The 23,931-nt window shown below is 39.8% G+C and overlaps 1 protein-coding gene across 6 annotated transcripts in view; it reads left to right on the top strand.

Moving 5' to 3' along the window:
• The window catches only part of LOC116038902 (chloride channel protein 2-like), a 197,285-nt gene that overhangs the window by 156,791 nt on the left and 16,563 nt on the right, over positions 1 to 23,931 (top strand). For 3 of the 6 annotated variants that reach the window (XR_004897418.1, XM_036001479.1, XM_036001478.1), the window contains exons 17-23: positions 652 to 785; positions 2,225 to 2,415; positions 4,620 to 4,731; positions 5,645 to 5,715; positions 7,099 to 7,173; positions 8,634 to 8,666; positions 22,347 to 22,385. Coding sequence is in view for 5 of the 6 variants with exons in the window: in XM_036001479.1 (XP_035857372.1) it covers positions 652 to 785; positions 2,225 to 2,415; positions 4,620 to 4,731; positions 5,645 to 5,715; positions 7,099 to 7,173; positions 8,634 to 8,666; positions 22,347 to 22,385 (655 nt within the window). In the remaining variant the exon portion in view is untranslated. The remainder of the gene's footprint in view (positions 1 to 651; positions 786 to 2,224; positions 2,416 to 4,619; positions 4,732 to 5,644; positions 5,716 to 7,098; positions 7,174 to 8,633; positions 8,667 to 22,346; positions 22,386 to 23,931) is intronic. The other 3 variants (XM_036001480.1, XM_036001481.1, XM_036001482.1) reach the window with 2 other exon arrangements.

Raw genomic sequence — 23,931 nt, 5'->3', positions numbered from 1 at the left:
ATTGAAGTGGAGATGGAGGTGGATGGTCATCAAATTAACTTTATATTCCAAGCGAGGTCAGTGCATTTAGTGCATTGAGTTGTTACCACAACAAGAAGCGGAGGCTTGGCCGGAGCCTGTGTCCTGGCACGACTGCAGGGCTTGGCAGCCGAAACCATGGAGCCATGCTGTCATGTTTGCAGGTTTTGGCAAGCTCAGACAGGAAGAGAAAGCTGAGTGTTTATGACTGGTGTACCGGGGCAAGATCTGCTCATACAATGTCACCCACTTCCCCCTACTGTACACTTGGCCAAGTGTCGACAGTGTATTGTGTTATTGAATTATTGAATTATTGAATCGACCGGTCAGCTGAAGGAAGGATGTTGTCAGCGTTGGCTATGAAGGAGAGTGGTTATAGATCCGTGCACAGCAACTTTTTTTTATGAAAACTGCACTTACCAAGCTGGAATTGTAGTTCACTGACTTTAGTGGCATCATAATTTATCAGAAAAAGTATTGCCAAAGCATTACCGTCACTGTCAATTTTCAAAAGTCAGCATTGTATATGTTTAGACTAATCAGGGAAATATTTGATTCTTTAATGGATCCATCCTTCTACCTCTCATCTTCCACCTCAAATTTATTTTTCTTTTTTCCGTTTTCTCCTCTCAGGAAGTATAATATTCGTGTGGAGGACATCATGGTGCGGGACGTGCGGTACATCACACTCAACTGCAGCTACAGAGACCTGCATAATGTGCTACTGACGGGTCACCTCAAGACTCTGGCACTGGTGGAATCAACTGGTGAGACAAACAGTAAAAGTATTAATACTTATAGTAACTCACTACACTTTCCCGCTTTGTATTATGTTAGTATAATTCACAGTATATCATCAGCTCATTGTTTTGGTTTTCCGTCCCACAACTCTGATCTTATCAACACTTACGTGGAATTTGCCGTGGTGAAACAGCAGACTACTTAGTGGAGCTAAACAACCAGATATTTCTCTTTGGAGTTGGTGGAGACCAAAGTAGAGCTTAAAGAAGAGTTATAATTGGACTTAAAAATATGCCAGGTACAGAAACCAAGTTTTTCCAAAGTTATGCTAATTACATCTTTATGTCTGCTGGATGTTTAAATAAGCAAATCACCAAAACAACTTTATAAGGTCATACTTTGTCAATGTTGTGTTTACAGCTTGGTTGCTGCCCCACGTCGCCATAAAATATCTCATGATGCAGCTTTAACCCCGAAATAATTACAATTATTCAGGAACACATTTAGGGCTTCACTTTTTCTCCACAATAAGTGGCTGTATACAGTGCTAGTGCTTAATGTGTAATGCAGTTTGAGAAAATTTTAGCAGAAAGTCAAGAACTTGGATAGATGTTACAATTGACAACTTGATTGACAAGTGTATTACTCCCTAAACTGTATCTTTAATGTTATGTTTTACAATAGGAAGAAGTAGAAAGTAGTGTATTGTCCTGAGTAATCACCAGACTTTGTGAAAACAACAATACAAAAATAATTGTGTTACAGTAGTATATCATGTGTGTGATAGTGTGCTGATCTCTGTGTCTGATGTAATATTGATGTCTGTGTTCGATGTTGCAGATGTTGTTGGACTGAGTGTCCCTTCCAGTCTGTACCAAAAACAAATCCCATCGACCTCGGTGGCATGCTCATTAAAGTGATTGATTGATTGACAATTTTCTGGGCACAGCTTGCTGATGCCACTGAACTCACCACCTCACTGAAGTGCAAATTTGGTATTCCAACGCTGTCTCAATTATGCAATCGTGCAAGAACAATTAGATGCGGCATTTAACCAAATACGTAATCAGCACGTACTGTCACAAAGGCAATTACTTAAAGCAAGCAAGCTGCTATCCACACACCCATCGCACACACACATACACGCACTAGTTAATACACATCCACTGCATTCTGGGGCTCTTGTTATGTAACTCAGCTGAGCTCTCTGCAATGCCGCAACATGTGTTTGTAATCTCATGCAGTGTTACTCTTCTCTCCGAAAACACGTTTTGCTGTTTCTTCTCATCCTCCTTGGCCTTCTTTATTTCCTTCCTTCTTCTCACCTCCCATATCTTCTCTTTCTCTATACCTGTATCTTCCACAAAACTGCTCTACGCCCCTTCCATTCTCTTCCACTTTCTTCCTTCTCCCTATTCTTCTTCTTCTTCTTCTCCTCACCTCCTTTCTCTGTCTCGTCTCCCAGAGTCCATGATCCTGTTGGGCTCCATTGAGCGCGCCCAGCTCCAGGCGCTGCTCTCCCTGCAGCTCGGCCGCCCCAGACGACTAGCGTACATCAGGGAGCGAGCCGTCGAGGATAAGAAACGCCTGTCGGTCGTGTCAAACGACAGCAGCGAGAACAGCAGCCACCGGGCCAGTCAGGAGGTCCGCTTCCAGGTCAGAGGTCACAGTGGGCAGAGATGTAAAAAGTGTTTCCAGCCATTCAAAGCACATTATTTTCAAAGCCACAGGAAGAAATGCCTTCAAAATGTAACTGCAGAGTTTTGCATGAGCAGTAAGGTCACTTTTACTAAACAAAAACAAGGAAATGAGCACCACCTACATAATCTCAAACTCCACTATTGATTGGCAAGTGAGACCGAATAAAAAGCATTCTCCATAATATGCTCAATCTTACTAAAGTAAATGTGGATGTACTAAAGCAATACTTAGAGTCTACAGCCATGCTAGCTGCTCTGTGAGACACATAGACACATATTATCAGCTTTGGGCTGATAATCTTTATATCGTTTCCCATCTAGTCAGTTAAATAACATTTGCTCAACTGAGACTGATGGCAATGTTTTCAGATTTTTGGTCATAAACCAAACTAGTGGACAAATTCAAATTTTGACCTGATGATGGCGCTAAACGCAAAGTTAAGGAATTACTAGAGTGAAGTTACAATTTATTCTGAGGACACATTAATGTCTGTACCAAATGTCAAGGCAATACGTCCAATAGTTGTTGAGATATTTCAGTCTGGACTGAAGTGGCCGACTGACCAAACGGCCGCTAGCCATAAAGGCCACTAGCATAGCTAAGACTAACTTTGTAAGAGTAACATTTTTTATGCAGCTGGATTCTTTGTGACATCCTCCCTTTTCAACATCTACTAGAGGAACACATCCAATATTAGTTTACTTGAACTTTTTTGGCTTGACAGTAAAAATTGAGAAAGATATTTTAGGGAAAAGAAAGACAGAAGAGAAGAATAACTTTAGTAAGACAAACATTACAGGGTCTGATTCAGAGTCATTAATCTGCTGCAGTAAAAGAGACGTTTGGAATAAGAAGGAGGGTAAAAGTGTGAGATGTATTCTGAAACAGTGTGTTTATGTGTATGACAGATGGATAGCTTAGAGCGGTATTAACATTCATTATTAAGCCATCAATAACAATAATAAGGAGATGGTATTGTGTGTGGGTTTGTGTGTGTGTGTGTGTGTGTGTGTGTGTGTGTGTTCTTGTTTAACTATATTTGTGGGGTCCAAAAACCGGGAATACAGAATACTTGTGGGATCCAGACAGCTTTGTGGGGCCAAAATGCTGGACCCCACAACTTTAAAGGGCTGTTTGAAGGTTAAGACTTGGTTGGGGGATTAGGGTTATAATTAGGTTAGGGTAAGGGTTAAGTTAGGCATTTAGTTGTGATGGTTAAGGTTAGGGTAAGGGGCTAGGGAATGCATTATGTCAATGATGGGTCCCCATAAAGATAGTGAAACGCACTAAGACAAAGACAAAGAAGGGAAATAGGCAGCCATAGTTTAAGGTAGATGTCTAAATTGGTTCCAGGTCCTGCAATGTAGTGCTCAAAATGTCTTCATTTCTATCATCATTTTGCAGTGAGTGGCTAGGTAAAACACCCTCAGGCATGGATGGATGTGGGGGTGGGAGGAAGGTGTGTGTGTGTGTGTGTGTGTGTGTGTGTGTGTGTGTGTGTGTGTGTGTGTGTGTGTGTGTGTGTGTGTGTGTGTGTGTGTGTGTGTGTGTGTGTGTGTGTGTGTGTGAGATTTTCTTCACTTCTCTGACTTTCTACGTCTTTTTCCTCCCTTTTTTTCCTCCACTTTCTTCCATTTCATCGTTTGCTTTCCTCACTTATGCTTTTCTTCTAATGCACTGATTTGCTTAGCTGAACAGCCAATCAGTGTGATCCTTCTCACCAACTTCACAGAATTACAGCTGAATATATTTCTAGATTTACAGCATTTGATCTGTGAAACATGTTATGGCTGAAACCAGAATATTCCCTTACTTCCGAAAGACATTAACATAACCCAGCAAAAATATTTTGTAGGTCAGCATGGAAAGTCATTAAAGTCATGTAATTTTACATTAAGGCCAACAGAAGAACCCTTTTTTTTTTTTAGCTCTCAACTCCCGCTGGTTTATTTTCTTTCCTGCTGTTTCCCCCTTTTGATTTGCTTCCATCTCATCACTCTGAAGAACATCCATTTGTCTAATGAGTCTGCAGAAAGAGAAAGAGGGGTTGATCTCTTAAGCAGGATTGGGGTTTGTGAGTTTTGAGTGCTGTTTCTTATGCCTCTGTGTCTGTGTGTGTGTGTGTGTGTGTGTGTGTGTGTGTGTGTGTGTGTGTGTAGATCTCTACTGAGGACTCATCCTTAAGCCCTACTCGTCCAGTCCCTCTGAAGCCCCTCAAACCTGCACTGAAGAGATCCTCTGTGGTGGAGAGACCCACCGAGATCCCCACCGGTAAGAAACACACACATTTTGAAGGAGCACAGTACAGTTTCATGTGTTGTTTTGCTGTTTAAAAAGGCAAAAGCAGGGCTAACTACTTTATATGGTGTTTGCTGTGCTGATTGGTAGGTAAAAGTTGTAAGCCATTGTCAGATAGACTACGGCTGCAACTAACAATTATTTTTATTATTGATTACAGTTTTTTTTCAATTGCTAACAAGCGTTTACCTAAACTTAAGATACCTACCTACCTACCTCACACAATTAGCCAAATTGTGCAAACCACATTTTGTTCATTAAATATCAACTCTACATTTCAAAATACAAAAAAACATTCTCTTCATACACTAACTTTATCAAACCACGACAAACCTGACTCAAATCATTCGGTCAAAACACTAGAACATTTTTTCCCCCAAGAGGAACAGTTGATGACATTACAAAAACTGCATTACTTTTCATGTTTCAGTTCTACCTGCATACAATAGACAATGTGAAATCCATTGCTTTTTGTAATTCAGTTTCCTTTTACTTTAAACCACCCTATATTTTTGGCTTGAGGGGGTCGAACGTGTGCATTTTTGGCAACAAATTATGTAAAAGTAAATGAGTCATCTTTACTTTATAGAATGTACAGTAGAAAGAATTGTACGTGACAGAATTGCGGAAAGCTTTATTAGCAACAGGAAATTGCAGCCAGTTATCAACATATAATCGAACCTATGTCAAATACACAATTACAGTGAAACAAAAAAAAGGCACAGAAGGTGCTGCAGTGATGATGCAGCTGTATTTGTAATGCTTCTTTAGATGTGACCACTAAGATAAGTTCTGCAAACAGAAGGGACATAAGTATCAAACAAACGGAGACCAATGATGTCTGAACATTTCACTGTTTATGAATCTCTGTCTCTCTCTCTTTCAGGTCCACATGATCATTCGGGCATTGCTTTAAAGAACCTGTTCTGTGCCAGTCCAGACACAGAAGCCCTGGAGGTGAGAGAGCCCTGTCCTCAAATACACCCAACATACACAAACACACACACACACACACACACACAAAGTGGCTCGCTTCCTGTCGTTTACACATTGTGCACACCCACACAGTCCTATCAGTCCCTCCAGGAATTTGCGATGTCGGATCACAATAATTCATGCAAATTCAACCAATCACCGTGAATTCAGTGTGACTCGCAATTTTGACCAATCACCGCAATTTTACCGCAAATTTGACCATTAACCGGAGTTTCCTGCGGCTTCAACCAATCACAGCAGTCCCAAGTGTCAGACTTTGTATCAGTATGTGACTCTGAGAGCCACTGACCAAGCGGGAGTGAGAACGGGTTGATGTAACACACGTACGTCGCTGAACTCATTTCCTTGTTTCTGATATGAAGAGGAGATGTGTGTGACTCGAACATCTCACATTTACCAACAAAACATACAGCGAAAGACCGTCAGACCGTATGGCCAACCTGTATACATTTTAACATCAAAGTCCACTGTAACAATTTTTCACTCTAAAGTCGCTGAAAGCTGCTGCTGTTTCCTGTCGGCTCTCTGCAGCGGGCGGGGCTGCTGCAAGTCCAATAATTGCTTTATCAAACCGTATGAATGTGTGTCCCAGCCCAGGCCAGGATAGGAAATTAACTAACAATAAAAGATGAACAAGCCATTGACAGAAATGTTCAAATTTGATTCATTCAATAAATTATTATTTTTTGTCTTAAATCCACCAGACTTTTTCATATTATCCCAACATTTTCAGCATCCTGAGTCGTTTTGGTAAGGTTACTAGGAAAACTCAGCCCAGAGTAGTTTTATTCTCCCCGAAACAAGTTTATTTTTATTTTTAAAGAAGAATACCACAAAAAAGTCGCAACTTTTTTTTGCAATTTTACTGTCTCTTGCAACTTCATTGCAACATAAATACAAAAGATACACTTTTATCGCAATCTTTTACAAAAGCTGCCGCAACAATCTCAAAAAAAGGCTGTGAAATCCTGGAGGGACTGTCCTATGCTATTTCTCTCCATCACGCTCTACATTTCAGTACTACCCACACAAACAGATAAACACATACATACACTCACACACACACACACACACACACACACATACAGTATCTCAGTCAGCCTCAATATAAAAACTTTTTCACTTTGTGTCAGCATTGCATCCTGCAAGGCTTTAAGAAAAATCTCTTTACTCTTGCTCCGCCCTGCCAATGGCTTGTTTCTTAGAAATAAGTTTTCAATTAAATCCCCCCCCTCACCCCAGTGCTGAAGTGAAATTTGGTCATGTCAAAGTGGCGGTGCACTAAAGTGTTTTTGCGATGACGTTATTGTTAACGTTGTGTGCTTGTCTCTGATCGCCCGGAAGAAAAACAACAACATGGACAGCCCCATGTCTCCTGAGCTCAGGAGGCCGCCCAAACGAGTCCGGATATCCGTAGTGGTAAGAGCCACCGATCATGGCTATCGATATGCCTGGAATCCACCCGGCAACAGGTTCATCAGCCAATCAACCGATTGTCATTCTGCCATTCCATTCCAGGGCTAATCCCAAATGCCGATGGACTGAGATCTGGACCAGGCTCAGCCAAAGCCAGTCTGTGCCATCGTGCCAAAAAAGTGTTGAACACCCTCCTCCTTGTACAACCTGTAACCCTGCTTACTGTCCTTTCACTGCCTCTAGTTGCTTATGTGATTAGGTAAGGCTAGGATCCATTCAGCTTAACCTCTTTTCATTGGTCTGTTGGTCAGTTGAGGTTATAGATAACACTTGACAACTGATATACCACTACTGCTAATTGCTAATTATTAGAGGACTTGTTTTTTACCACATGGTTTCTAGTTTATACTTAGGTCCATTTTAATTTTGTTGCTAATAAGAACTGAGTGTACCAACTGATACTCTACATTATGTGATGCCTATTACATGTATTAAAGTATTAAAGGCAGAGGTAGGCAAATAAAGCAATGATAAAACCACAAACATTTGCTAGACCAACTTTAGAGTTATATAAAACACAAGATAATGCAACATGACAACTACTTATGGAGACCAAAAATGTTCCAAATCTAAAGAGTAATTTAACACCCTTTGTTGATCTCCAGTGTTTTAATTTCTCGAACCTAAGGATAGCCTTTAGAAAGCAAATTTCATCTGGTAAAACTATGATAAATTACCGTCAAAATCAAGATGTGGTTGAGTTGTGGTCAAGTGGTCTACAAGGACGAGGCTGTTCAACCAAGCATGCTATGCTGTCCATCATCAGCTGTGTCACCCGAGGTGTCCAATCAGTGACAGCCTCACAGGGCAGGCCTTGTTCCTGGAGTGACTTAAAATCCCATCGCATTTGTTGTAATTGATGAAAGAAACTGTGGTATTCCATGTGTTTACAGGGGTGTGGTGGGAGGGTTAGAGGGGCAAGTTCCTCTGTGCATGCAGCGTTTAATATCCGAATAGGAGACTCTTAATTTGGAACAGGCAGGTATTTGAATGACCACGTTCCAGCACCAGCTCAGATGAGATGATGATGCATGAGAAGTCCTGGGAGGTATTGGAAAATATCACCACAAACGAGGATGTAGCCTGCTGTCCAATTACAAGCAACCACATCCACTCCAGCAGCGGTGCATGCCAATCAATGAAACAAGCGTCTGATTATGAATTGAGAAAAATTATTCCCCGATACAAGAACATCCAGCGTTGAATGACAAATTATTAGACTCAATTTCTGAAAATCAAACACTATCAAGCATTGCCTAATCATGCATTCAGACAAATTCACACATTTTATCTTTGTCTGTTAATCAGCATCAATGATTTATTCATAATCTAGCTTTTCTCACATTAAGTTTGCAAATCATCATGAGATTCTTTTTCACCTATAATGTCATTCCATTTACTAGGAGCCACCACCCAACTTAAAGAGTTACTTTGGGGTGAGCATGTTATCCACGTTATTCTTCTGAACATTTCTGTTTCAATCCAGTATTACAATGCAAGGCCAGATATTGACTTTCAATTTAATACTTGCTTTCTTACACACAGTGGATCTTTGTCTTAATAATTTTTTACACTGTTTGTTAAAGTCACAGCTATTCAATTTTGCCACCCCTTTCTACTGATTCATTGCCACCATCCAGACATTAGAGAATCATAAGTTTTGGTACTACTATATAATCAAGAATGACATAAAGCTGTGTTCATACTGAAGTGAATTTGCCTCGCATTATTAGGGTAAATTAGACTGCCAGTCTGTGTTTATCTACCCTAAACAACCAATGCACCACATGTAAAGACATTAGCTAGTCCTTCACAAGGACCATGTGTTTGTGTGAGTTTATTTTTGTGATTGATCCCAAAAATGTCTTCTCTGTTCTCTGGGATAAGCCCAAATTTTTCGCTCAAGGTGAAACAACTCATGCGGATGCATTTTTAAATCAGTTTGCACTGCCTACAGCAAATTTGTGTCTGTTTGTGCTCAGTCACGTTTAGTGTTGGGTAGTAGCAACGATACATGTAGAGAAGCTGCAAGTTCAACTACATTACCCAGTAGCAGTTGGGTAGCGTAGCTACTTTAGGCTGGACCAAAGTAACTGTTAGCCTTAAACACGAAAGTCTGTCCCTGACATACTGAGTAAGTGATGAAGTTACACCATTGGTTGGTCGAATGTTGGAGTTTCCACATTGGCCTTTGCTCTTTCAAAATAAACCTCAATAACGTTCTCCGGCCGTTTTTACAGCGGGTCCACTTATTGACTGCCATTCATTCCAAATCTGGCCATACATGGTCCACCCATATACTACTGTAGTGTTTTGACCTAGTCTTGTTCCACTAAGTAGCCGGGTTCTCTGACAGATATTAACTTGTTTTGTAGTGTAATAAATTACTCCACAAAATAATGATGATGCATTTGTTCACCTAACAGTTATATAATACCATACATAGCTTGTCAAACATCAACAACTAATTATGTGTGTTTTTTACACATATGGTTCATTTCCTTTAATAGTTAAAACAAATGTTTAGTTTCCAGGGAGACAATATTTTACAAGACACCAAACTACCAAAAATCAGGTCTTTCAAAGATAGGGATCTCAAAAAGCTACTGCCCAATGCAATGGGTGACCTTCATTTATTTATCCAGCAAAGTTGCACATTATAAAATGTCTACATGTTAACCACAGAACTTACTGGAAATGTGTATTTGTCCCCAACATCACTTGAATGTAAATATAATACAAGAAAACACACAATTCTTCCTTCTTATTCCCAGTCATTATTGTGTCTGTGTAACTCTATTATCACTATTAATGATGTATACTTGAGGCACTTAAGGAGCTCCATTAGTTTCACATGTCAGTGACAATTATTGAAGTCTGTACACATTTTCAATCATTCACAAGCACAGAGCGCTGCTCCGAGGCCAATGTGTATACCTATGGTAAACAGCTGAGAAATTACACTGGGAAGTCTTCATCTTGTTGATAAGTAAGAAAAAACACTACAAGATTGGGTTCTAAAATCATGCACTGCTCCCATTAAATCGGCTAAGTCTCGGCTATAAACCCCCCCAAAAATGACCCAAAATTCAGCACTTTGGTTCCTTAACAATCCATGCTGCACAGTTACAGCAGTCAGACTTGCCTTGAGGAACTAAACGAAAAGTACAAAATGACTAACAGAGGAGGCGCTGGGAGTGTTTTTTCATTTGGTGGCGTAAAATGTGAACCCTCAGGTGTGTATTTCACACCATGACGCCACAGTGCTTGTGTTGTGTTGCAGCAAAAGACCATGGAGACTTTATTAAACCAGAGGAACTGAATGACGAAACACATTTCTTCAACTGTAGTAATGAAAAAGATAAATCAAAATAAAATGTACTAGTTTCACACATTTACAGTAGAAGCGCTGCTCATTACATGGTCTGTCTGGTTTTGAGGCAATGTCTGTGCAAAATCACAGCACGTTTGCACTCAGTCGGCTTACAAACACATTGATTGTCCCGATGGGGTGCTATATTAAAGGTCAGAATCTTAAAAAACTTCATAAGCCATAACTGTTACACTACAGTTTTTATTTAGGTGAAATTCAAAAGGGATAAAGTGTCTCGTTATTGATTTACCACAGCATGCTGCATTATTCCTGGAACTTGTTTTATTAAGCTTATTAGTAGGTACAGTACAGTGGGGGTCCAGGGACATCCAATAGTCATGTAGATGGTTTCTTGGCACCCCTAGCAAAATAAAGCCCTGATCACACAGGAGTAATATTACATGGGGGCTTCGTGTGATTTGAAATATGTGATACGGTCAATAAATCTGAGGAAAAACAGACATTTAATAAGTGTAAATTTATCACATGAAACAGAAATGGGGTTTTCCTATTTTAAGGTCTGGGGTCTCCATTTGTTAAAAGTGCTGTGAATAGGATTCAAGGAATTGTGTGATTGATTTATAAAATGAGTGTGCATTTATAAAATATTACAAAAATAGGGTTGTTTTTTTCAGGTGAATCTAATATTTTTGCTCTAAATTTGACAATTTTAAGACAAAAGACTAAATACATTAAAGGTGCAATATGTAATACTGACAGCTAGTGTTTAAAATAGTTACTGCAGTACAAATTCAAAATACTGGAGAGAGTCGTCTCCCCCGTCCCCTCCTCCCCAGACTCAGAAGTTCACGTTGGTTGCCCCGCTGAGACCGCAGCATCCACAACAATGTTGCTAGACGCTTGTCTCACATAGCCAGACATTACTTCACAGCACAGCGGAGTAGCTAACGTTAGATGCTGGCTATATTGACAGTCATAAAAGCCCGTGCTCACACGGAGCTCTGTACCCAACTGACAGACACACTTTATTGGCTTAGAATTACGGTAACAATCGCTAAACACACTGCAAACTCACGGTCCTCTCTTCTCGATTCACAGCCTCCCTCTCTTGGCTTAAAATAACTCACCGTTGTCGGCTACGGCAGCTGAACAGGCTACACGTTGTAAACTTGCCTGGTCCTCCGGTAACGTTATCAGTTAGCAGGGTTAGCATGGCGGCGTTAGCCAGGACCAGTCAGGATCACTTTACTGGCTGTGTCGCAATTGTTTTTGCGAGTAACCAACTCGGGTGCTATAATTCAATGTGAGTACATGATTGTTGAAATGACATAAAATGCCTGTGCCTTGTAGCCGTGATAAATTAGCCTGAAGCTAATGCTTACCTGTTCAGGTGAAAATTAGCCAACTTGGCGTCCTTTTGGACTCTCTGTCTCCATCTTTAAAAACATCTCCAATGTTTACCAGGGGTTTGTTACGTCTCTGGTCACGCAACTGTTAGAAACATGCTGTTTTCTTTTAGGTCGGGTAGAATCTATCTCCGTTGATTCCATTTGTTTGCTGCTTTCATGGCTGTACTAACGTTACAGCTGTAGCGCGATGGGATTACTTTTTACAGGTATATCTGGCAACCCGACCTGGCTGTCAAACTGGGCAGTTGATAACAACACACAGGCCAAAACACAAACAGAAATTCCGTCACAGAACGGAAATTTCAAAAGGAGAAAATACTGTCATTAGCATTGTTGTCAGAAAAGATAGTATTTCAACTTAGCATGTCTCCTAAATAGCTGATGACACATTGGGGTCATTTTTGGATTTATTACAGTAAATATATTACATATTGGACCTTTAAATTCGAATGAAATGGATTTTGTATTTTCCACCAAAAATACTTTGTGCCAGACTATAATGTAGGAAGATAATCAAATATGAAAAATATGGTGGAAAAACAAATAACATAATAGAACACTAAAAATAATAAATAAAATGTGATTTAAAAAACAACAACATTAAAATGTTACACTTTTGGTTGCATTAGACTATATTGCAGTCTTGCACTTGATAAGAAAGATACAACAGCTACATTAAATATTTTTTGTTAAGCACTTGGTGAACAAATCTATCTCATAAAATAGTTAACATGAAAGCTGTAGTAATAAGTTCATAAAGTTACATTTCAGCACGTTTATCCCCTGCATACGCTGGAACTTTTTTATCCCTGAGTAGTTACACAATGAAGAGCCGCCTCAGTAGAAACCTTTTATTTCCTGAGATGAAATAGAAATACCTATACATTTGTATAGTGTTTAGCATTACTTGGTGGATACCAGTCAAGTTTTCAATGGCCCTCATTTGCCACAGCTGGTTGTAATTTAATAAAGTACAGTGATTTGTTAAGTGTACCCATGAGGAGCATACTGTATGGTCAGTGCAGAGACAGATGGTACATTAGTAGCGCAGTGAATTTTTGGAAGTGTGGATATGTTAGTCATTATTGCCTTGCCGTTAGCTAATTAGTAATAAACCCCTGTAGCACATGGTGCATGTGCATTTACAGTACACTAAGCCTGTAGGCTTGTTCCCCCTGTCATCAGGGGTTATTATTAACATTCAGCAGTGTATAAGTGTATGTGGTGGAGCAACCGTCAAGGCTCTGTGGGCCCGAGCAGAAATATGGACAAACAAATGTATCAATTTTTTCTCCCATGACTTCCGAATTACACCCCCGCGGCGGAAGAGAAATCAAGTTATTACACCTCTCCTTCCTTTCTTTCAGCTCCACTCTCACAGTTCCTTTCTATTTCATTCTTTGTTTCTGGATCTGGTTTAATCTCTGCTTCACGCTCTTGGTCCATCTTTACGACTTTTTCAAAGCCCTTTTTGTATCTGTCATACAACTCCACCCTCCACTCCCCTCTTCTCCTTCCATCTAGGCTATGAAATATTGATGCAGAGTAAATTACATCAGTAGTCTGTTGCAGAGAAATGATGCCATCCAGCCTCTAGGTCTCTCCTGGCTGTTTTTCTCATTATTTTCCCCCCACTCTTACGTCTTTGTAATGCCTCCATGCTTTATTTATGATAGTTTGTGGGCTCAGTTTTTTTGGAACCTCGCCTCTCCGTCCTTATTTCTTTTTTTAATATTTTTGTTTCTTGAGATTGTTGGGCAAAAGTTGTCTTTCTTTCTTGACATGGAGAAGTTGACAGGGATATAGTTTGTGTACTCTATCTCCTTAACAATTGTGCGTGCGTGCATGCTTGCGTGCGTGTAATAGCCTTCTGTCTCAGCTTCATACGCCACTGCATCAGTATCACCTACTGCGGAGAGCGAGGGAAAATAAGGCCCAGGGACAAAAACAGGTGAAGGAGGTGGTTTGTGTAATAGATATGCATATTGTTAGTTGTCCACCTTTGACAGCAATCAAAGAACATTATATAGAATTTAGGGAGAGAACAGCAGATCTTAGAGCCTGTTACAACTTTGGTGACTGCTTTTTGTAAAGAAGAAAGAAGATTGATGTAAAGGAAAGAATGAATGACTTAAGAGGAATGATTTGACCTTGTCAATCTTTTATCAACCGTTTTGACGTGTTTATCCAGCTTTATTATGAAAAATAACAGCAGAATTCACAATCATGAGTGATGCAGGGATATAATGAGCTAAGTCCCTATGACATCTGGAGACTAGTCTGGCGAGGCCAATTACACACATTTCACTGTTGTTGGCATCCAGCTGCATAAAATTTAGGGACATTCTATTATAAATGGCTAATGTGCAGTTTAGAAGAAAGTACAATGTCTTTCTTTCAATTGTTCAGAACACGGATAAAATTAAAGTGTGTCCAAACTTTTGACTGGTACTGTATCTTAGTGGCATCAGCATAAAAATGGAAGAAATGGATGATGTTTTGGATTTGCACCAGCTTTTCGCAAGTTCGAAATGAGCCTATTGGTAGCATCATTGTTTACTAAATTTAGATTCACACAGCACTAAATTAAAACAGATTGCACCACATAAATCACTTCCTACAATAAGTTGTTAATAAATATTCACACCTAGCATTTGACAGGTGTAAACTGAACCAACGGATAAAACTAGGATTAGCTTGCTAAACCCATTTAAAGTGAGGAGTTAATGGGACATTTCTGTATCATGTAACCTCAAACTTGATCAAAATGCTGTTTAATAATGAAATAAACAACTGAGATTTAAAATAACATTTCACAAAAATAACATACATACAATAATATACGTTAAATTACAAAACTTAATGCTAATAACTTCAGACTAAATTACCAAATTAGGTTAGCATAATTGGATGTTTCACCCTCATTCTGAATTACATGAATACTAACAACTTTGAAACACACATTTTATCACATAAACAAGCCAAAGTCATCCCAAGACTTAGTTATGATGAGGTAAACAATTGGCTAATAAAGTAACAGAAAATGTAAGTTCTCAATGTTGTAATGATTTCTGACTCAAACAGTCCTCATTCATAAAATAGAAGAGTTTACTGTATAGGACACTTTTGTTCAAGAACCATATAGCAAGAAAGGGGGATTTTGATAGAGTTAATTATTAAACTCAATAGGGTCAAGTAGTGTTAGTACTTTCATAGTAGGTTAAATGAAAGCAATTTCTAAGTTGTAGAACAAAGACACTGACTCCATTAAAATTGTCCTTCAGTTATCTGATATGTAGAATATTCAGGGGACAGGATGAAGTTTTCATTTCTTGAATCATTTTAGACAACACAGAAGAGATTCAAGGGAGAGTGTGTGAACTTATCTGGAGAAGATGAGTGTGACATACTGACTGTAATTTGTTTTGTGAATTGATTTGTTGCTTGATATCAGATTCTTTCAGGGTGAAGAATTAATTGCATTTTTTAAAGCATCAGTGGAAGGACTTACAATATTAAAAAGAACTTTGGGTGGTTTTCACTCAGATATTCTCATGTTTCCAAGGTGCAGCTAGTGATCTCGGGTTTGTTTACCAAACAATAGGGGTGGTCACTACCACAGTGCGATAATTAAGATTAAATACCCACCATTTCACAACTTTTCCCAAAGCTGTTAAGACACAGTTCACAGCACATCATTATTGTTCGCACTACTGTAGTTTGCACAAAGTCATTAATGATATTTCACAATTGTGTTAAAGTCTCTGCAATCTAATCAGATACACAGATAAGGCAGTAATTTAATTTGAAAGCAATAGGCAAAGGGAGCATCATCAGCAAGAAAACCAGCAGTTAATTGCCTGCACATGAGTGATAAGTAATTATTGTTGCAATGTTTCCCTGATGCACGATTCAGTGGTGTGCAGGCAGCAGTTAGAGAAACAATCGCCATCACTGCATTAAGCATAAGCATGAGGGACAAACTTAATAGTGACTTTTGTCATCACTGTACCAATTGAAACTGCTGTTCAGAGGACAGAGTTAAGGGTCCTAATGATAATTATGTCAACTTCAGGGTTCACACATATCTAGACAGGCTGCATCCAACAGACACTGTAGAGCATCAGAGCCTGATCAATAAAAGTGTATCACTAATATTCCATTTGTGTTTGAGATCATCTGTGATCACCAGTTCCATCCTGCTCTGTGTCATCTTTGTGTGGGCAGTGTGTGCATATTAACAGTGTGTGGCTTCCCTCCGTGTCGCCAGTGCACGGAGCTCAGAGCAGCCGAGGTATACTCACACCTGGCGGAAGACACGAAATGACAGATCTCAGCGTGACCGTGCGTTGTGACCATGGAGGGGAAGCCACAGTGTTCATCTGCGCACACTGCCCACACAGCTATGACACAGAACTGTATTAAATAACAAAATATCTCTTTAAGAACAGTAATAACTGTAATAATAAGAACATTTTCATTAATCAACAGCAAAGCAACTGTAAATTAGCCAGATTTAGCTCAGCAGTCTAATTTTCATCTGTTGTCCCTGGCCAGTTTAAAAAATGGCAACCTAAAAAATTAAAAAAAATACAATAAAATGACAATACAGTCAAAAGACCAACATAAAAAAAATGCACAAGTGACAAACAACACATCATCATACAACAAGCAATAAAGCGGTAATTTCTTGCTTTTCAACCGCGGTAGAAAAAACTACATACCGCCCCAGCCCTAGGTGGCGGAGCAGTGTTGTGTAAGATCTTATAAACTAGACAAAGGTTACCATATTTACTTAGGTTTTCCCAACTTAAAAGTTTGTCTATTTAAAATTTGACAGCTGTGATAACTGTTGGATTTCTGATCAAGAACTTTTAGAGTACGTTTATAGTTTAAAATGGTTTCCTTGTGGATTTGTTAGCCTGAGCAAAGCTAGTCAAACAATAAGTAAAATGTGAGATAATCATGGCGTTCATATACATAATAGCAGTTTTAAAGCTGAGTGATTGTCTGACAAATCTCAAGTTACTCAAATTAAATCTAATGCTTTTGTATACTTTTTACATGACATTTGAAGGACAGGTTTGAATCAATCCAGACACCCAGATACTTGTATTTAGACACAACTTGCAAGTTTTGCCCTGATATCAATATATCTTGGTCAGGAGTGCTACATGGTCGCTTTGAAAAGAACATACCAACAGTTTTACTAAAATTTTATTTAAGACATGATTTGTCAAGCCATCTTATAATGGCTCATTGCACTGGTAAGTTTAGAAGCAGCCTGCTGCTTTGTGCAGCTGTGCACATAAATCACTGCATCATTAGCAAATAACTGTATTTCTACGTCAGGACAAACCAAAGTCAGATCATTAACATAAAGGCTGAACAACAGTGGCCGAAGTATAGAACCTTATGGAACACCAGTGTAAGTTTTATAGGCACTAGATTTATGAGTATGAACCTTAAGATATTGTGTTTTTTCCTTTAAATATGATTCCATCCACTTAATAGTATAATTTGAGAAGTTGAAAGAAAGTAATTTGCTAATAAGTATTCTATGATTCACAGTATCGAAAGCCTTTCTCAGATCCAAAAAAAAAATAGCCCCAACAGTACCACCTTTATCCGTCATGGATTTAATGTTTTCCAGAAGGTATAGGGTAGCAGTTTCTGTGGAGTGTTGAGCTCTAAAACCAAATTGCATTGGATGCAAGGTGAAGTCACTGCTGTTCAAATAAAAGACTATCAGCTCAGACACCCACTTCTCTTTCACCTTGGGATACAACAGGCAGATTACTAATAGGTCTGTAGTTACAGACAAGCTGGGGATCTCCTGCTTTAAAAATTGGTGACACAATAGCAGTTTTCCATGCTTTCGGAAAAATCCCTTGAGAGATTGAGAGGTTGATGATATTTGTAATGGGTAGGGCTAAGGAATCCTTTAGAGACTTGAGTATTATAGAATCCATGCCATAGCAGTCTTTGGCTTTGGACATCTCGAGTCTGTTAATTATCCTTACTACCTCATGAGATCAGAGATGTTTCTTAGAAATAATTGGGGTTTGGAAGTTTGTAGTTTACAGTCCACTAGAACTTTTTCATCTAACTCAGTGAAACTTTGTGTAATCTCGTTTACAGAGTTTGTAAACGAGATTTTGATGATCCACTATTATTTACACCAACTAGCTTCTTAATATGTTCCCAGATTTGTTTGGTGTTACCTCTGGCCTCATGAATAATACTGATAAAAAAAATTGCTTTAGCCTTTCTCAGTTCTCTGGTAACACTGTTAGTACATCAGTGTTAGTGTAGTACACACTACACTAAATATCACATTTTAATATATAATTAATACATCTCTACACTACACTACACTAAATATTTCATTTAAACAATAATAAATAATAAATAACCAGCTTTTCAAAATAACAGTTGAAATGTGCAATTTTAAGCTCGTTAAACTATTTGCAAAAAAAAGTGCTATAACAGTTTTACTGGCATTGCTCCCATTATCCTCCGTGACACGCTCTCGTCCACTTTGCCCGACAACTCTTCTCCAAAACAGCTCTGAGATAACAGAGCTCAGCCCATAGCTTCACACACTCCAGCAGATAGTATGCGTGAAATAAAAACAGGACACGTAATTTCACTGTGTGTAACTACGCTAACTAACCGTGTGTTGTGAACCGCGTGTAGTGATTAAAAAAAAACAGACAACAGCTGTGTCTCAAAGACCTGGCAACAGCCGGGACATTGAGAATCCACGCGCGAGAGGATGATAGTTCCAGTCACTTCGTCATGTATTCACTTCGTGGAAACAAGAGAAGAAAGCCTCACTGATGTGAAGAATAGGAAAGAGAAACATATATAAATGTTCTCTGCCCACCGTATGCCAACACTCCGGTAAGTCCACTCACCCCGTCTCTGCCCGGGCATGCCCCGGCTGCCGCACATTTGTTGACAAACTCCGACGCACACGCGACGGTGAATTGGTGATTGTTCTCACAGACACACACGCTGGCTATCCTCCAGACAGCGACGGACCACGTCTCTTTTTCTTTCTCTCATTTCGGCCGTGGCGCGCGTGCCCGCTCGCGGTGTCAACCGCGTCCGCGCTATTGTCCGAGATTTTTTATTTTTTTTGATGACCTAGTTAAGGCGGTGGGGTTCCCCAGCTTAGGCGGGCCGCCCGACCTGCAAAGTGCTGTGGGAAACCCTGGTGACATCCACCAGGCCGGGTGTTGACACGATCGCAGAGAAGCTCTCCCCGCCGTCCAGACTACAGAAGCGGGCAGGGACACGGCGCCTCCAATCCACAGGCCCACCGGCAAGGTCTCTGAATTCCTCCATTGGTTGAACTTGTGCAGTTGGCCCAGGCTGGTTTACACTGGTTTTACAAGTTTGAATTGGGACCGAGGCACTGATGGACATCACTGGAGAAGAGCAAACAGACTGTAATGATAAAATGATTGCTTGCCTGGTATTTGGCTCTGTGTTTCGTCTGACGTTGGCGTGGGTAGATGAGTGTAATGAAGGTATCTTTTCCATAGAGCTTAATACATTGATTGCAGTTCAAAGCCATTGATGCAGAGGAGTCGAGCCCGTCATAGATATAAATATCATTCATTAGAAAGGGTGGACCTGTTTCTAAAAACGTTTAGATAAAACTGTAGGCTAAAAACGCAAGGTAATTTGAGAACTCAATTTTTAAAATGTGTGCAGATTAATTAGTGTGTTTGAATGCGGATCACATGTGAAAGTCATTTGTCTTGAAAAAAGAAATTATGTCTTTTACTACTTTTTAGCAATGACACATATATTCACTGCCCCTAGAGGATACATTCTATTGGCTTTGGTGAATTTCAAAATGTTCACTTGATGTATCGACACGTTTGTACAGATACTCATGGTTCCCAGACAATGTATCCTAATGATTTAGATGATGACCTAGCTTTTCCTTATCTTGAAAACTGTTGGATGGATGAAGATTATTGCTTTGACATCCTGGCATTATCATTGTGACCATGTTAACATTCTGATGTCAGCATTTAGCTCAAAGCACCACTGTGCCGAAATATAGCCTAAGTCTTGTTACCAAAGAAATGGTCTCAAAGACAAACTGTCAACAATGAGGCCTGTGGAAAATCCTGAGTATCCAGGACATTGGTTTTGGAAAACACATTGCTTTTGAGGTTTTTCAAATGCTGTTTTTAAATGCTTTGGGCAACACAAATACAATTCTATTCAGAAAAGATAATGGATCCCGTGCAGAACGCCTAGTTACACACAGGAGTTTTGAAGAATATTGACACCAACCTCTCAGAGTTCTGTAATCTACTTTTTTTGTTGTTGATGTAGGAGTCCTTCTGTGGTCAGCCCTTGTGAATACTGTGCAAGAAGCAATCCTGCTTTGTTGATACAATTCTACTCACATCCATTGTAGTAAGGTGGCAGCAGAATTTCCAGATATGGTGCCTCAAAACCTGGCTACATAAAATCGAAACTTTCTAAGCAGACCCTTTTTAAAGCAGAGGCTTTTGGATTTAGATTAGAAGACAAAGATGTTAAGCCTTCCCTTAAGCAAAATTGGAAGTGTAAAGAAAGCCTTACCACCACACTTTCTGTCTACTGTGGGCTGAAAAAAAGGAAGTATCCTGGAGGGGAGGCTCCTTTTTATCCAGATTTCCACAATCATAAAACTCTCTACATTATACATTTTTTAGCAGAAGACATAATCCTACAGTGTGCGTGTGTGTATGATACAGCATTCTTTGGTGGTAGATTGTGTGTGTTCCCCACTGACCTAGTCTTGGATGGTTGCCACTGATTGGTTGATTGGCTCACTGGATGGAGGGAAAGGAAGAGCAACAAACCTTTCTAATCTTTGTCACGGAAACCGTGTAGCAAGCAATACAGCTTTATCGGCCTATTGTCAGCACGCTGGAGCGTCTCACATGCATCTGCACACACACACACACACACACACACACACACACACACATACACACACACACACACACACACGGTCATTCAAATTCCATTTGAATATGCCCACACGGTTGCTCTGACTCACAAAGTTTACTCTCCCACTTCCTGTACACACAAACCAACACACTGCCTAACTCATGTATCCAGAAGCAGAGATTTGCTCTCTTAATAGAGCAGCTAATCGCTCTGAAAGAACCAATTTTGCATGCAAAGTCCAACCTCTCTCTCTTTCTCTCTGTATCTCAAAAAAACACCTTCTTCTGCAAACACTCACACACACCCAAACACACACACACACACAGTGATTTGATTTTTGCATTTGTCATTAGTTTACATTTTACCCCTGGAACACCAGTGTGTCTTGGTGACATTCAGAGTGCCCTTGTGACAAGCAGAATGATAAGTGAGACAGCAGAGATAAAGTGGTGTGTGTGTGTGTGTGTGTGTGTGTCATCAACTCTAGGCACGTCTGGCCTGTGCTTGCATAATGCTACAGTAGGGCACCTCTTTCTACCCAGCGGCAACAGTTGCTAGGGTTACCAACAGGTCGACCACCACAGCGATGAGGATAAATGAGCTCAGGGCTCCCATCAGCCCCTGGATCTCACTCACTCTGCCTTTCTCTCTTTCTCCAACGCACGCACACATACATGTTCTCCTGCATTCAATCCTGAGAAAGAAAGTACCTGTACTCAAGCACATGACTAAACACTTTGAAATCATATTTCACAGCCCATCACACACACATAGAGCTGCATACACACCCTGCGGTAACGTTCTCTCTCTCACACACACACACACACACACACACACACACACACACAAACACTCAGTTGTTTATTTCCATTACCCAGCTTTCTACGGTATTTTCAGTGCTCCTATGCAAAGCACAGGGTTGCTAGTTTGACTCCAGCTTGTCAAATAACGTCTGCAGCCTGTCAGTTATGAGTTGCGAGCTCTTGAGTGCGCCACAGATCTGTCATTATAATGATCATCTGCTCTGACATCTCATACATCACATCCCTCGCACTCATTAAATGTACTGTAGTCGCTCCTTTAGTCACACATCACATTTTTGTCCATCTGTCTCACGACGGTGTCGCTGTATCACACTCATGATGTGATGCATGGGTAGTTATGTGTTTTGCATATGTCATTTCACCTTCTGTGCGCAGTGTTGCGCAGTTGAAAAGTACAAATAAGTGTTGAAGATAATAACCAACTGGACACTATTGTTAATCTACTATTTGTTTACCATTCCTTCACTGCTTCTGTATTTGTGTTGTACACTTTTGGTTTCTTCATTTTACTGTGTTTGGAGTGTACACTGAATATCTTTATTTTTCTGTACTGACCGCTCTCCTGTCGCTGCTGGTCTACAGGACGACGTAGATGTGGAGGATGACATGACTATTAGAGAGGTAAGACAGACAGCCGGTCACACAACACGTACACACCTTACAACCAATTAGAGTACAGCAGTTAATTAGAGTCCCTCAACCAATCAGAAAACAGCTATTTGACAGTTAAACCTTACACTGTAAAGTACTAAAATAGCTCTGAAAAAAAGAAACCAGTCCAGTGTTCGTCTGAACTGAAAGTGGTGACATTGAGGGAAACGTGACATGAATTTGTTTGCATTTATGTATTTGTGTGATTATTTATTTTTTATTTTTTCATTGAAAGACAGTATGTCATATACCTTCTTTAGTTAAAGGGTTTAGTTCTTCCATTGGTTTTAGAAGATCATTTCCCTTCATTGGGAGTACCACGCATCCTGTGAAAGAAGTTATAATAGTATAATAATGTCTTCTTTGGTTCTGGAGAAGACATAATCCTGATGATGTCATAAAGATCATCAAGGTTGGACTACATTTATAACAGAAAACCTGCATTACAAACTGGGTGAATTGACTTTCTATAATGTGGGTGTTTACCGGCAGGGAGAGTCTAACAAGGGGCACTATTGAGTTGTATTATGGGAAGTTTAGGATTCAGTGTTTTGATCGAGCTTGATCCATGCTAGGGACTAAAAGTCAGAATATCATGGCCCCTGTTTCTTCAATTTTGTCAATTTCTTCAAATCCCATGAAAAGACTAAAACCAATAAATTGTCAGTCTATCTTGCTGTGCTTTCTAACTTCCCTACCTTGTCTGTTGCGCTCAGCCTCAAATCCATTAGTTTCAACTGAGTACCTTAAACCATTTTCAATTCGTAAAATAGCAGGGTACTGTAGTTTTTATCAAATGTTTTCAGATGCAGATTAATCCACATTTGGTGCTCTAGTGAGTATTTCTGCAGGTGGTGTACATGGGATTTAGTCAAAATAATCTAAAGTGTGTGTTCATGGTAAATTAAGCAACAGGTCAGCCAGGGCAACAGTGTGGCTCATTGATGCATTTTTTATAGTTTTTGGACAACAACTGAGTTCTATGGCACAGGAGAATAAGATGTATCAGGCTTTGGATTGGTTGACAATCAGAAAAACGTAGAATGTGACCATCTTGTCCTTCACATTCTCTATAAAATACAGTTGATTCTTGGTATGCACATCAGTCTTCAAAAACCTGTATTTGTCTAACTCAAATCTTGGCTTGGCAGTTCCTGACATCACACTTTGACAGACCTGACTTTTCATATTCCTCAATATCCCCAGATGGGCCGATTACCCTGGAGTCTTATATTTTTGGATATGACATCATTCATAATTCATCCATCAACAGCACCTTTCATTTCCTCTCTGTCAGCAGCACATTCCTCACACTGTCTTCTTCCATCCCCTCTTTTTGTCTCTCTGTATCACTCATTGTTCACCTCTCATACACCTGCCATGTCATTGCTTCTCGCTACGTCTCTCTTCCTTCTTCCCCATTCACCTTCCCCACACTCCATCGTTGTAGGCCTCATATGATTTATAGAGTCATTCAGTGCGGTGCATGGTCCACTGATTGTCTATCAGAGGGAGG

This window comes from Sander lucioperca, chromosome 5 (genome assembly GCF_008315115.2).
Source record: "Sander lucioperca isolate FBNREF2018 chromosome 5, SLUC_FBN_1.2, whole genome shotgun sequence".
Lineage (NCBI taxonomy): Eukaryota > Metazoa > Chordata > Actinopteri > Perciformes > Percidae > Sander > Sander lucioperca.
This window is presented reverse-complemented; position numbering and strand designations above follow the sequence as displayed.